At 43.2% G+C, this 15,276-nt stretch overlaps 1 protein-coding gene across 2 annotated transcripts; it reads left to right on the top strand.

The window, feature by feature from the left end:
• Positions 1 to 343: 343 nt before the first annotated feature.
• LOC109900587 (nuclear factor of kappa light polypeptide gene enhancer in B-cells inhibitor, epsilon) lies at positions 344 to 10,938 on the top strand. 2 transcript variants are annotated; one of them, XM_020496281.2, is made up of 6 exons: positions 344 to 1,139; positions 3,786 to 3,888; positions 5,327 to 5,537; positions 8,003 to 8,091; positions 8,854 to 9,102; positions 9,479 to 10,938. In XM_020496281.2, the coding sequence occupies exons 1-6, from the start codon at positions 805 to 807 to the stop codon at positions 9,506 to 9,508; spliced, it is 1,017 nt and encodes a 338-aa protein (XP_020351870.1). In that variant the 5' UTR covers positions 344 to 804; the 3' UTR covers positions 9,509 to 10,938. The 2 variants fall into 2 exon arrangements, with proteins under 2 accessions (XP_020351870.1, XP_020351869.1); XM_020496280.2 differs by having other exon boundaries at positions 346 to 1,139; positions 9,440 to 10,938.
• The last annotated feature ends 4,338 nt before the right edge of the window (positions 10,939 to 15,276 follow it).

A 15,276-nucleotide genomic window follows, 5' to 3' on the forward strand; every position in this document is an offset into this window, starting at 1 on the left:
TCTACATTGAATCCATTTTAAATTCAGGCTGTACCACAACAACATTTTGAAAAAGTCAAGGGGTGTGAATAATTTTGTGAAGGCAGTGTCTCTACAAAAAGTTACATGTCCCCATATTGCAACATTTAGAGTACAGGTCTAGGCTATGCTGTTTTAGGCCTAATCATATGGTCTTTACTCACTGAAACATTGTGACACACTCGTTTAGAAAGAAACACAAATGGAAGCATGGTACGGGGAGTGTCGTTCAAACCTATCCTGTAAAACCAGGGACACTCCACAGCGTTGGGGGTGGTTGTAATGCAAGTGCATAATACGCACTTCGGGGATTCCCCATCCGCATCTCCAGACAAAAACAGTCCGCCTTTTCACGTAAGCGCAGAGCTCTTCCCCTATCGCGTTTCATCGCTCACATGCTCTCAACTATGCAGGTTTACCACAGGTTATGGCAGTGCCAACGTTATTTTGAAGCCGGTTGCTGATGTTAAGACTCTTATGATGTTTTGAAGTAAATGCCCCATTTTGCGTGTAGGGAAGCGTTTATACCATTTATGCATTGTTGCAAGATGACTCCACTTATTTTCGTGTAGCCTAAACTGGTGGTGTGGAGGAAAGTAAACGCGCTCGATCCGAGGGCATGAAACGCAACCGCTACCTTTGGTTTCAGAAAGGAACAGTGAATTCCTACTCAGGTGTGATCGAGTTTTCCTCCCGAGAACTGCTCGCACCATCAAGCAACATATAGACCTCTCAGGGATTAAACCGGTCAAGACTACCTGGAGTGACTGTGGATCGCGGGCCACCATGCAAAGCGCCGAAGATGCGAAGCGGAAATTGGATTTGTTGGAGGATAACCAAATGGACTCTGGTGTTGAATCCTTCCAATCACTAATGAAAGATGACCCCTTTATCAAAACAGATCAGGATTCGACTTCTGAAGCCAGGGATAAATTGACTATCACCAGCACAGAGGAGCGGTTGGATTCTGCTTATGGCTCATCGTCACTAAATGTTGAGAGTTTGAGTGAGATTATAGGGGGCTGCAACATTTCCAAGTCTAAAGATGACAGCGCAGAGAACACAGAATGCAGTGAACATGAAGAAAACCTTCTCACCACCATCACTGAAGATGGAGACACGTACGTTTTTTAACCTCTTTTTAAATAACTCCAATTTAAATTTCCCCTATGGCTGTGTTTTTGAAAAGGTCAAACGTGTTCTTGTCATGGCGACGAAATTTTGGTGAACAACGTTTCAAGAAACACACGCATGCGTGTATGTGTGTGCAAAGCCAAGGCATGGTTAACTTTGCATTTTAATTAATTACATTGGGATCCGCCCACAATTCTTGTTGGACACAAATAGCCAGAAGGAAATTGTGAAAAAAATGGACACATTTTTCAGTATAGACACAAGTATGGACAACAGTCGGCTAATTTTAGTTTAATTTGACAATATCAAATCAAATTATATTTGTCACATGCGCCGAAAACAATAGGTGTAGACTACCGTGAAATGTTTGTTTATGACCCCTCCCTAAAGATGCAGAGTTAAAAAGAGAATTATTAACTGGGTGGTTTGAGCCCTGAATGCTGATTGGTTGAAAGCTTTTATTCCGTATATCGAGGGTATGACAAAATACTTATTTTTACTCCTCAAATTCTGTTGGTAAACAGTTTTTAATAGCATTAAGGCACCTCTGGGCTTTGTGATAAATGGCAAATGTACCACGGCTAAGGGCTGTGTCCAGGCACTCAGCGTTGTGTCGTGTTAAGAACAGCCCTTAGCCACGGTATATTGGCAATATACCACACCACATCAGGCCTTATTGCTTAAATAGAATACACAATAATGGGGCTATATACAGGGAGTACCACTACCAGATTAATGTGCAGGAATGTGAGGTATTTGAGGTAGATATGTACATAAATGCTGGCTAAAGTGACTAGGCATCAGAACAGATCATAATCAGAGTAAGAATAAAGAACAGTCTCAGAAGCGGTGTCCTTAGTATCTGTATACATAATATGACTTTCCCCTGTCTAATTGGTACCAATTGGGCCATGCAAATGTCTATCGACTCAATTCTAATGCACAAGATGGTGTCTGTCCTGCCCCATACATTTGTGCCCAATCCAAAAAACAACTCTTTGCCCCAAGCACCTAGAGACCCGTCCAGATTCAACCTGGTAGATCTTACAGAATTGGATGGGTGCTACTCTTTGGCCCAAGCACCTAGAGACCTGTCCAGATTCAACCTGGTAGATCTTACAGAATTGGATGGGTGCTACTCTTTGTCTGTCCTCTTAGGGGTTTTATCTGGCAATGAAAGCATAAGCTAAAATTACCACTGTCAACAAACAGGTGACGTTTTCATTGATGCCGTCATGTCTGATGGAATGACTGGATGTCTGGGTGTGTTAACCACAATAACAATTTGAAGATGGATGCGTTTTCGTAGATCAGGCCTACTGCACCAATTTGCAGCGAACAATCAAAACAACCACCAATTGTTGTTGCTGTCTGGATGAATAAATCAAGGCTTGGGGTATGACCTGTAGTTTTGCCCTGCACAGCTCTTTCTTTGCGTGTGTCATGTTTATCCTAATCCCAATAATCATGGCATGTGATGTCGACTAAGAGGAGAGTAAGTGTGGAGTGATACATACTCTCAGGCCTTTGTGTGAAAGCTGCGGATGAACTCCTGTGAGGTGCCTCGAATTGGAAAGCAGAAGTGTAAAAGACACAGCACTGGAAATTCCCCATGATAGACGAGGCAGGGCACATGTTCACATAGTAATTATCTCCCAAGAATAGACTGATTAATGAAACTCATACAATTACCACAGACACACAGACATGCAGACTTTCGGCCTTATCGGCCTTCTACACTACTTTCACATCATTTAGTTAGGTTGAAAATGTAGCTCTGGTCCAAAGTAATGCACTTTGTAGGGAATAGTGTGTGAACAATGTGTTTTGGAAAGCCTTGATGTAGGTTAAACAAAGCACTGTTGTGCCCATTTCCTGCATTTGACTCTTGTCTGCTAGAACTTCCCCTTTAGCTTTTGGGGTGAGTGTTTCTTGGTGTGGCTGTTTTCCACTTTGACTGTATGAACCAAATGTGATGACAGCGTGAATGGGGTGCAGTAAAGAACAAAATTCATTGCATTTGCATTTTAACTGTGTAGTTAAAGTTCATAGGTCTGCGGTTTGTGTATGTTAAACATCCCTTCATCAACCAATAGTTTTGTTTGTTCTTCTTCAAGTAACTACTGTTCTAGTGGTAAATGATACCCAAGAAGATACTTATTTGAAAAGTGCTTTGCGGGATGAAACATCCTCCTGACATGACTGTTCTTTGCATAAAAGTTCCATTATTGCACAACATTCGCAACCAATGAGTGTGGCCTGCTCAGCAAACAGTTGACATTAATGCAATGTCTTACATTTCCAGGTAGGTCTGGATATCATTCTAAGAATGCTCAAGCAGGTAATTCTTTCCATCAAATTACATGTTGTTCTCATCTCCTGAGGCTGCTTACTTTGAAACGTTAAAAGGAAAGTAACTGGACATTTTGAATGAGAAATGATTCCACTCTCCTCGGGCGGCTCACTTTCCAGTGACAGTAACTCCAAACTGCTTTTGCTTGCTGTGGGGCCTAGGACGGGTTACCGTAAAAGCACTTTATGACACATTTAATGAAAAAGGGTCTTTATAAATCAGTCTGATTTATTATAGAAATATAATGAGAAAAGTTGTTTTGTTTTTGTTTCCCTTCTAGAGTCCTGCATTTAGCCATCATCCATGAAGATGAACACTTTGCCAACCAACTGGTACAGCTGTTCCCCAAAGATGTCTTGGACATCCAGAACAACTTGTACCAGGTACAGTAAACAAAGCAACAGTCCTCCCTTTACACCCTCAACACTGGTTATACTGGTGTACTGAAACTGACTTAACCTTCATGATACTTCCTCTTGATGATTGCAATTGCCAATGTTTATGACGACAGAGGTGATAATGTTATTTCTGCATCGTGTAATTCAAGAGAAATTCTCTTCCCCTTTCTCCAGTAGTGCATCCTCCCACAGTAACGGTTCGGTGGGTGGTTCCACAGTTATTTCATAAGGGAGCTTAAATGAAATTGGAAACTCCCCTGCTTTCCCGCCATTAAAAAACGAATAAGAGTGGAGGAATCGTATCTGGAATCTTCTCTGTCTCATAGATAGAAACATTTAAGCTAGTCAGGGCAGATTTAAGAGGAGGTTTGAGTGAACATGCAGGGGGGGGGGCAAGCTTACGTGGCATTGGAGAAATCCTGATGGGTCGGAGAGGAAAGTGGAGAGAGCAGAAATGACACAGTCAGCGTTTTACACCGTGACTCACACACACATAGCCCTGTTATTTCTCTGTTCTGTTAGAGTTTACCAAAAGCCACGTAAGCAGTGGTAGCCCTACTGGTTATATTAGTCATTATATTCCCCCCTACACAGTTCAACCAGCAGTTCCACATTGATGCCTTAGGCCTACATTTGATTTATTTTAGTTACTTACCAATGTATTGACATTGACATTGACTGACCAGGTGAATCGAGGTGATCCCTTATGGATGTCATCTGTTATATCCACTTCAATCAGTGTAGATGAAAGGGAGGAGTCAGGTTAAAGAAGGATTTTTAAGAAAAATGAGACATGGATTGTGTATGAGGGCCATTCAGAGGGTAAATAGCAAAGTGCCTTTGAATGGGGAATGGCAGTAGGTGCCAGGTGCACCGGTTTGACTGTGTCAAGAACTGCAACGCTGCTGGGTTTTTCACGCTTAACAGTTTCCCATGTGTATCAAGAATGGTCCACCACCCAAAGGACATCCAGCCAACTTGATGCAACTGTGGGAAGCATTGGAGTCAACATGTGCCAGCATCCCTGTGGAACGCTTTTGAGTCCATGCCCTGACGAATTGAGGCTATTCTGAGGGCAAAAGGGGGTGCAACACAATATTAGGAAGGTGTTCCTAATGTTTTGTACACTCAGTGTAGATACTAGCTACTGTACTTAAGTTCAGATCCTTGATCAGCTCTTAGCAACCCTGATTGTATTAAATTCACTTTAAAAGAGGGCCCATTCTGACTCCAAGTCAGATATCACACCAACCTGTAATACTAACCCATTGTTGGTTGTTTGTTTGGATTGGTACGTGGTTCCATGGAAATAAAATTACTAGAAAGGGGATCCCCATCCTAGTCAATGTTCTGTGATGGGTGGACTGGCGTCCATATTGAGTGTACCCATAGAAGTAATTCTATTTTTATGCGTGGTCTTTAGACGCCGCTACACCTTGCCACCTACCTGAGCCTGTCTTCGGTGGTGCGGGCCCTTGTGGAGAGCGGGGCCAGCCTGGAGCTGCAGGACCAGGAGGGCAACACGCCGCTCCATGTGGCCTGCGAGCAGGGCCAGGCCAAATGCGCCACCGAGATGACCCGGGATGTCTCCCCCAGCAAGCTGGGCTCCGTGCTGGAGACCCAGAACTGGAGAGGTGAGCAGGGCCCATATTCATTAGGCACCAAATTGGGGAAAAAACTGACTGAAACAGGGAGCCTACCTGGACTTGCCATATAAGAAACACAAATTTTCATTTTTCTATGTGTGCAGTAATGAATACAACCCTGGGCCCGCTACAGTAGGCAAACATGAAATATTACAGCTATAAATGTCATAAATAGAGCTGTTACTTTCCTTATTCTACATGTGTGTTCTACATAATGTACAGAGCCTTCAGAAAGTAGTCATACCCCTTGACTTATTCCACATTCTGTTGTGTTACAGCCTATTAAATATATTTTTTTTTATTTTTTTTTTCTGTGCTCAGCTCCATTCCATTTCTTTTTTATCCTGAAAACTCCCCAGCCCTTAACGATTACAAGCATACCCATAATATGATGCAGACACCACTATGCTTGAAAATATAGAGAGTGGTACTGGATTTGCCCCAAACATAACACTTTGTATTCAGGACAAAAGTGAATTGCTTTGCCACATTTTTTGCAGTATTACTTTAATGCTTTGTTGTAAACAGGATGCATGTTTTGAAATATTTTTAGTCTGTACAGGCTTCCTTCTTTTCACTCTGTAATTTAGGTTAGTATTGTGGAGTAACTACAGCCATTAAACTCTGTAACTGTTTTAAAGTCACCATTGGCCTCATGGTGAAATCCCTGAGCGGTTTCCTTCCTCTCCGGCAACTGAGTTAGGAAGGACGCCTGTATCTTTGTAGTGACGGGGTGTATTGATACACCATCCAAAGTGTCATTAATAACTTCACCCTGCTCAAAGGAATATTCAATGTCTGCTTTTTTATATTTACCCATCTACCAATAGGTGCCCTCCTTTGCAAAGCTGTTGCCACCTTGCACACTGTGTGCCTACTGAATAGAGCCCAGGATGATCAGCTGTTGCCACCTTGCACGCTGTATGCCTACTGAATAGAGCCCAGGATGATCAGCTGTTGCCACCTTGCACGCTGTATGCCTACTGAATAGAGCCCAGGATGATCAGCTGTTGCCACCTTGCACGCTGTGTGCCTACTGAACAGAGCCCAGGATGATCAGCTGTTGCCACCTTGCACGCTGTATGTCTACTGAATAGAGCCCAGGATGATTAGCTGTTGCCACCTTGCACGCTGTATGCCTACTGAATAGAGCCCAGGATGATCAGCTGTTGCCACCTTGCACGCTGTCTGTCTACTGAATAGAGCCCAGGATGATCAGCTGTTGCCACCTTGCACGCTGTGTGCCTGCTGAATAGAGCCCAGGATGATCAGCTGTTGCCACCTTGCACACTGTGTGCCTACTGAATAGAGCCCAGGATGATCAGCTGTTGCCACCTTGCACGCTGTATGTCTACTGAATAGAGCCCAGGATGATCAGCTGTTGCCACCTTGCACGCTGTGTGCCTACTGAATAGAGCCCAGGATGATCAGCTGTTGCCACCTTGCACACTGTGTGCCTACTGAATAGAGCCCAGGATGATCAGCTGTTGCCACCTTGCACGCTGTGTGCCTACTGAATAGAGCCCAGGATGATCAGCTGTTGCCACCTTGCACGCTGTGTGCCTACTGAACAGAGCCCAGGATGATCAGCTGTTGCCACCTTGCACGCTGTGTGCCTACTGAACAGAGCCCAGGATGATTAGCTGTTGCCACCTTGCACACTGTGTGCCTACTGAACAGAGCCCAGGATGATCAGCTGTTGCCACCTTGCACGCTGTGTGCCTACTGAACAGAGCCCAGGATGATTAGCTGTTGCCACCTTGCACGCTGTGTGCCTACTGAACAGAGCCCAGGATGATCAGCTGTTGCCACCTTGCACGCTGTGTGCCTACTGAATAGAGCCCAGGATGATTAGCTGTTGCCACCTTGCACACTGTGTGCCTACTGAACAGAGCCCAGGATGATTAGCTGTTGCCACCTTGCACACTGTGTGCCTACTGAATAGAGCCCAGGATGATCAGCTGTTGCCACCTTGCACGCTGTGTGCCTACTGAACAGAGCCCAGGATGATTAGCTGTTGCCACCTTGCATGCTGTGTGAGGGGCAATAACGATACCGTGATGTGATATCTCTTTATTTAGTGCCACTTCCTGTTGTTGTGTTGGCGTCTACAGTATGTCGGCATCTGTGCGAGCTTGTTCTTGCCTCGCGCTTTGTGTTTCATTGCGACATTGCTCTGTGCGAGACAAGACTGTGGTCTAAATTATTTGTTGTTGCTGTCGAGCTGGTATTAGATGTTCCTGGCTTAGTAGATTTTGGAGATGGAAATCATGTTAATGGTTGTAAACAATTGTATATTTTGTTTGATATGTAGCTTATGTATGTTATTGTGTGTCACGTGGCATGACCTTACTGATGCTTGTTTGATACTAGCTATAACATGTAGTCAAAATAATCTAATCCCTCATTCAGAAAGGTGATATTTTTTTAAAGGAATGTGTCTTTGTTTTCAGGTCTCACCTGTCTCCACTTAGCCACTGTGAACAGACAGCATTGTCTGATGAAGCTACTGATGAAGAAAGGGGCAGACCTCAACATCCAGGTTTGTCCAATGACGTCCCTGGGTGTACTCCCTTACAATAACCTTGCATTACTCAAGTACTGCATTACATTGTGTTGTAATACTGTAGTTAGTACTTCATAACATTGTGTCTTTCCTAAATCCTCTTAATTTGTAGTAGGGCAGATATGCATTTACCTCGACTTAGATGATCAAGCTGCACCTTTGAGGACTGTCTTTAAAGGAATGTATCATTGCATGATATGAGCAAATGTGATATATTAATGAACACATGGTATTTAAAAATATATATATTTAGAGGTACAGACTTTCTCCTTCAAGCTATGTCCTTTACTACTTTACTGTACTGATAGTGATACGGTCTGAGCTCAGTGGATTCTGATGGATTCATGTAATTAGAGTTGGGTCGTGATGAGGCTGGCTGGGAACCAGGGGGTTTTCTGGAGATGCTTGACGTGTCAGAGAATAGGCCCTGGCCAGCAAGTCTGAGTCACATATAGATGGATATAGAACTCAACACAACATAGCAGACTGACCTTACCTACCCCAGATATTTTTCTGGGGGAAATAAGCTTGCTATACAGTAGATATAATATGCCTAATTTTATGTGTTCAAGACATTGGCACATTTTCAGTTTTAGACTGAATAGCTACTTGATTGAGGAGGACAGATTGTTTGGTCCTTTGCTCCCCCTGGTGGCCTTTCCCTCACCCTATCTTTTTTGAGGGGAAATTGTATTTACCGATTCCCTTACCCTTGCCTGTCTTCTCTCTGTACCCCAGGAAGGTACAAGTGGTAAGACAGCTCTCCATCTGGCCGTGGAGCTCCATGACGCAATCTCTGTGACTCTGCTGCTGAACAAGGGAGCTGACATGGACGCTGCGATGTTTAACGGCTGCACGGCACTTCACCTGGCGGTGGGCCGGCAGGACGCAGCCATCGCCAACCTGCTCTGCCAGTCTGGGGCCGACAAGATGCTGAGGAACATGGAGGATGAGACGGCACTGGATCTAGCCGACGGCAATGATGATGTGAGTTATACAGGAAGGGTCAGTTTCCCACACACAAATTAATCCTTGTACTGGACTAAAAAGATTCTCCATTGAAAATGCTTTTTTTAGTCCAGGACTATAGATATAAACTTCATCTGTGTCTGGGAAATCAGCTCAAAGTGTATTTGGCGTTTGACTCGAAGTCCGCTGATATTCACTGAAAATGCTATAAATACATATTTGTGAGGATTTGGGGGGAAATTGTAACATTCCCAATTTATTTATTGTTATGAAAGAGACTTACTGGACTGTTGTCTGGATCAGAGGTATAAAATATGTGAAAAAAATAAACCCCCACCATATGGCTTCCTTTCAGATCCTTGCTCTTTTCCCTTTTGATGACATTCAAATCCAGGGCAGGTCAGTGGTTGGAGGGCCATTCTGAGTGTACTCTCACCACCTGAATATACTCTACAGCTGGAGACATTTTGAATCTTGAACATCTTGAGCCTCATCATGGAGCCTCATCGGAAAACTGTAGCTTTACTTCAATCATGTTTCTTATTGTGTGATGGTTTACTTTCATTTATATTGTGTGTACACTGAGTGAACAAAACATTAGGAACACCTGCTGATATAGACTGACCAGGTGAATCCAGGTGGAAGCTATGATCCCTTATTGTTAAATCTACTTCAATCAGTGTAGATGAAGGGGAGGAGACAGGTTAAAGAAGGATTTTTTAAAGTCTTGAGACCTAAGAGACATGGATTGTGTATGTGTGCCATTCAGAAGGTGAATGGGCAAGACAAAATATTTAAGTGACTTTGAATGGGGTATGGTAGTAGGGGCCAGGTGCACCAGTTTGAGGGTGTCAAGAACTGCACACTCTGCTGGGTTTTTCATGCTCAACAGTTTCCTGTGTGTATCAAAAATGGCCCACCACCCAAAGGACATCCAGTCAACTTGACACATTTGTGGGAAGCATTGGAGCCATCATGGGCCAGCATCCCTGTGGAACGCTTTGGACACCGTGTAGAGTCCATACCCCGATTAATTAAAGCAGTTTTTAGTTCAAAGGGGAGGGACGGGGGGGTGCAACTCAATGTTAGGAAGGTGCTCCTAATGTTTCGTACATCATGACTATATACTATATGGGCTGAATACTAACCTGCAATCTGCATACCTTTTGTGTTAATCATGCATTGAAGTCAATGTAAGATTGAGTTGTGCATGAAAAGTCAAAGTTAGGATTTGTCCCTCTGCATGAGAAATTCACATTGAAAAGTAGCCTTTTCTCCACTAGCAAAAGGTACAAAGGGGAAAATGTATATCTACTGAATCAGTTCTATATCCATAATAAAATACTAGGAGCAGTTAAATCTCACTTGGAAACTAAATGAACTACATTCATTTACTATCAAAAACAGATGATTATGAGTGGGAAGAATTCAAATGTTTAATTTGCCTGTAAAATACAAGGAATCTACCTCTATCAAATGTGTATACTAACTGATTAAGAAAATGCATTGCTGTCATGCTGTAAGTGAAAATAGTTTAAGCTCTCAGAATGGAACTTTACATTTAAAAAAAACTTTAGTAAATCTGTTATCATAAAGAGGTTCTTTATCTATTATCATAACTTAATATCTTTCATTGTATATTTCATTTATTGGTTTATACTTTGAATGTATTGCCTTGCCAGTATCTTTGTTGGTAAGACACATTTGATCATAATAGATGTATTTTCAATACAGTTATATTTTCCCTGTTTAACCACCCTCCTTCTCTCTGATCAATTAGCTTTGATCTTTGAGCCTTCTCTTAACAGTTTCAAACTCTTATATTTTGTAATAAACAGAATATAATCAACACCATTTCACTTTTTTTCCTTGTCATTCTTAAACAAATGTTCAGAATTTCTGTTCATTTTTTATTTCTTCCCACCTTTATTTAACCAGGTAGGCCAGTTGAGAACACCTTTATTTAACCAGGTAGGCCAGTTGAGAACACCTTTATTTAACCAGGTAGGCCAGTTGAGAACATCTTTATTTAACCAGGTAGGCCAGTTGAGAACAAGTTCTCATTTACAACTGCGACCTGGCAAAGATAAAGCAAAGCAGTGCAACACAAACAACAACACAGAGTTACACATGGGAGAAACAAAAGTACAGTCAATAACACAATAGAAAAATCTATATACAGTGTGTGCAAATGTAGTAAGATTAGGGAGGTAAGGCAATAAATAGGCCATAGTGGCGAAATAATTACAATTTAGCAATAAACACTGGAGTGATAGATGTGCAGAAGATGAATGTGCAAGTAGAGATACTGGGTTGCAAAGGAGAGAAAAAAATAACTATATGGGGATGAGGTAGTTGGGTGGGATATTTACAGATGGGCTGTGTACAGGTGCAATGATCGGTAAGCTGCTCTGACAGCTGATGCTTAAAGTTAGTGAGGGAGGTATAAGACTCCAGCTTCAGTGATTTTTGCAATTTGTTCCAGTCATTGGCAGCAGAGAAATGGAAGGAAAGGCGGCCAAACAAGGAGTTGGCTTTGGGGATGACCAGTGAAATATACCTGCTGGAGCGCGTGCTATGGGTGGGTGCTGCTATGGTGACCAGTGAGCTGAGATAAGGCTGGGCTTTACCTAGCAAAGGCTTATAGATGACCGGGAGCCAGTGGGTTTGGCGACGAATATGAAGCGAGTGCCAGCCAACGAGAGCATACAGGTTGCAGTGGAGGGTAGTATATGGGGCTTTGGTGACAAAACTAATGGCACTGTGATAGACTACATCCAATTTTCTGAGTAGAGTGTTGGAGGCTATTATGTAAATGACATCGCCAAAGTCAAAGATTGGTAGGATAGTCAGTTTTACGAGGGTATGTTTGGCGGCATGAGTGAAGGATGCTTTGTTACGAAATAGGAAGCCGATTCTAGATTTAATTATGGATTCGAGATGTTTAATGTGAGTCTGAAAGTAGAGTTTACAGTCTAACCAGACACCTAGATATTTGTAGTTGTCAACATAATCTAAATCAGAACCGTCCAGAGTAGTGATGCTAGTTCGGCTGGCGGGTGCGGGCAGCGATCGGTTGAAGAGCATGCATTTAGTTTTACTTGCATTTAAGAACAGTTGGAGACCACGGAAGGAGTGTTGTATGGCATTGAAGCTTGTCTGGAGGTTTGTTAACACAGTGTCCAAAGAAGGGCCAGAACTATACAGAATGGTGTTGTCTGCGTAGAGGTGGATCAGAGAATCACCAGCAGCAAGAGCGACATCATTGATGTATACAGAGAAAAGAGTCGGCCCGAGAATTGAACCCTGTGGCACCCCCAAAGAGACTGGCAGAGGCCCGGACAACAGGCCCTCCGATTTGACACATTGAACTCTGAGAAGTAGTTGGTGAACCAGGCGAGGCAGTCATTTGAGAAACCAAGGCTATTGAGTCTGCCGATAAGAATGCGATGATTGACAGAGTCAAAAGCCTTGGCCAGGTCGATGAAGACGGCTGCACAGTATTGTCTGTAATCGATGGCGGTTATGATATCGTTTAGGACCTTGAGTGTGGCTGAGGTGCACACATGATCAGCTCGGAAACCAGATTGCATAGCTGAGAAGGTACGGTGGGATTCTAAATGGTCGGTGATTTGTTTGTTAACTTGGCTTTCGAAGACTTTAGAAAGGCAGGGTAGGATGGATTTAGGTCTGTAACAGTTTGGGTCTAGAGTGTCTCCCCCTTTGAAGAGGGGGATTACCGCGGCAGCTTTCCAATCTTTGGGGATCTCAGATGATACGAAAGAGAGGTTGAACAGGGCAGCTGGGAGGAGGTGCTCTTATTCTCCATGGACTTTAGTGTCCCAGAACTTTTTGGAGTTTGTGCTACAGGATGCAAATTTCTGTTTGAAAAAGCTAGCCTTTGCTTTCCCAACTGTCTGTGTATATTGGTTCCTAAATTCCCTGAAAAGTTGCATATCGCGGGGGCTATTCGATGCTAATGCAGTACGCCACAGGATGTTTTTGTGCTGGTCAAGGGCAGTCAAGTCTGGAGTGAACCACGGGCTATATCTGTTCTTAGTTCTAATTTTCTTGAATGGGGCATGCTTATTTAAGATGGTGAGGAGAGCACTTTTAAAGAATAACCAGGCATCCTCTACTGACTGAATGAGGTCAATATCCTTCCAGGATACCCGGTCGATTAGAAAGGCCTGCTCGCCGAAGTGTTTTAGGGAGCGTTTGACAGTGTTGAGGGGTGGTCGTTTGACCACAGACCCATTACGGACGCAGGCAATGAGGCAGTAATCGCTGAGATCCTGGTTGAAGACAGCAGAGGTGTATTTAGAGGGCAGGTTGGTCAGGATGATATCTATGAGGGTGCCCGTGATTACGGATTTAGGGTTGTACCTGGTAGGTTCCTTGATAATTTCATGGATGTGTGTCATATTAATTGTTTATAAGTAATGTACCTATACTATCTGAGCAGGCCCTCTAAGCTCAAAGGGGATAATACAAAAATTATGGTATATGGAATTAGGATTTAGTCAATTACAGTGCATTCGGGAAATATTCAGACCCCTTGACTTTGTCCACATTTTGTTACATTACAGCCTTATTCTGAAATTAATTAAATACCTTTCTCCCCCTCATCAATCTACCCACAATACCCCATAATGACAAAGTAAAAACAGGTTTTCAGAAATCTTTGCTAATTTATAACAAAGAAATGAAATATGACATTTACATAAGTATTCAGACCCTTTACTCAAGACTTTATTGAAGTACCTTTGGCAGCAATTACAGCCTCAATTCTTCTTGGGTATGACGCTACAAGCTTGGCACACCTGTATTTGGGGAGTTTCTCCCATTCTTCTCTGTCAGGTTGGATGGGAAGCGTCGCTGCACGGCTATTTTCAGGTCTCTCCAGAGATGTTCGATCGGGTTCAAGTCCGGGCTCTGGCTGAGCCACTCAAGGACATTCAGAGACTTGTCCCGAAGCCACTCCTGCATTGTCTTGGCTGTGTGCTTAGGGTCTTTGTCCTGTTGGAAGGTGAACCTTCATCAAGGATCTCTCTGTACTTTGCTCCATTCATCTTTCCCACGATCCTGGGGCAGGGACTAGTCTCCCAGTCCCTGCCGCTCAAAATATCCCCACAGCATGGTGCTGTCACCACCATGCTTCACCATAGGGATGGTGCTAGGTTTCCTCCAGACGTGATGCTTAGCATTCAGGCCAAAGTGTTCAATCTTGGTTTCATCAGAACAGAGAATTTTGTTTCTCATGGTCAGTGAGTCTTTAGGTGCCTTTTGGCTAACTCCAAGTGGACTGTCATGTACCTTTTACTGAGGGGAGAGGCTTCCGTCTGGTCACTCTACCATAAAGGCCTGATTGGTGGAGTGCTGCAGAGATGGTTGTCCTTCTGGAATGTTCTCCCATCTCCACAGAGGAACTCTGGAGCTCTGTCAGAGTGACCATCGGTTTCTTGGTCACCTCCCTGACCAAGGCCCTTCGCCCCTGATTGCTTAGTTTGGCCTGGCGGACAGCCCTAGGAAAAGTCTTGGTGGTTCCAATTTTCTTCCATTTAAGAATGATGGAGGTCACTGTGTTCTTGGGACCTTCAATGCTTCAGCAATTTTTTGCTATCCTTCCCCAGACCTGTGCCTCGACACAATCCTGTCTCGGAGCTGTAAGGACAATTCCTTCGACCTCGTAGCTTGGCTTTTGCTCTGACATGCACTGTCAACTTGGGGACCTTGTATAGACAGGTGTGAGCCTTACCAAATCACGTCCAATCAAGTTAATTTACCACAGGTTGACTCCAATAAAGTTGTAGAAACATCTCAAGGATGATCAATGGAGACAGGATGCTCCTGAGCTCAATTTCGAGTCTCATAGTTAAGGGTCTGAATAATTATGTAAATAAGATATTTCTGTTTTAGATTTTTTTTAATACATTTCCAATCATTTTCAAAAACCTGTTTTCGCCTTGTCATCATGGGGTATTGTGTGTAGATTGCTGAGGGAAAAAATGATTTAATCCATTAAAGAATAAGGCTGTAATGTGACAAACAAATGTGGAAAAAGTCAAGGGGTCTGAATACTTTCTGAATGCACTGTTTGTCATTAATATAGACTAGAGGTCGAATAGATGTTTTCTTGATAGAGCCATTCTTGCAGGCTATTGCTGACTCAGCATGTACTGCAAATCCATC

The sequence above is a fragment of the Oncorhynchus kisutch genome, linkage group LG12 (assembly GCF_002021735.2).
Source record: "Oncorhynchus kisutch isolate 150728-3 linkage group LG12, Okis_V2, whole genome shotgun sequence".
Lineage (NCBI taxonomy): Eukaryota > Metazoa > Chordata > Actinopteri > Salmoniformes > Salmonidae > Oncorhynchus > Oncorhynchus kisutch.

Bases quoted from the DNA above. Each gene is read 5' to 3' on its own strand.
- LOC109900587 (XM_020496280.2), top strand. From the start codon at position 805: ATGCAAAGCGCCGAAGATGCGAAGCGGAAATTGGATTTGTTGGAGGAT. The intron at 3,889-5,326 runs GTACAGTAAACA...CGTGGTCTTTAG, and splicing joins TCCAGAACAACTTGTACCAG to ACGCCGCTACACCTTGCCAC. The intron at 5,538-8,002 runs GTGAGCAGGGCC...CTTTGTTTTCAG, and splicing joins GGAGACCCAGAACTGGAGAG to GTCTCACCTGTCTCCACTTA.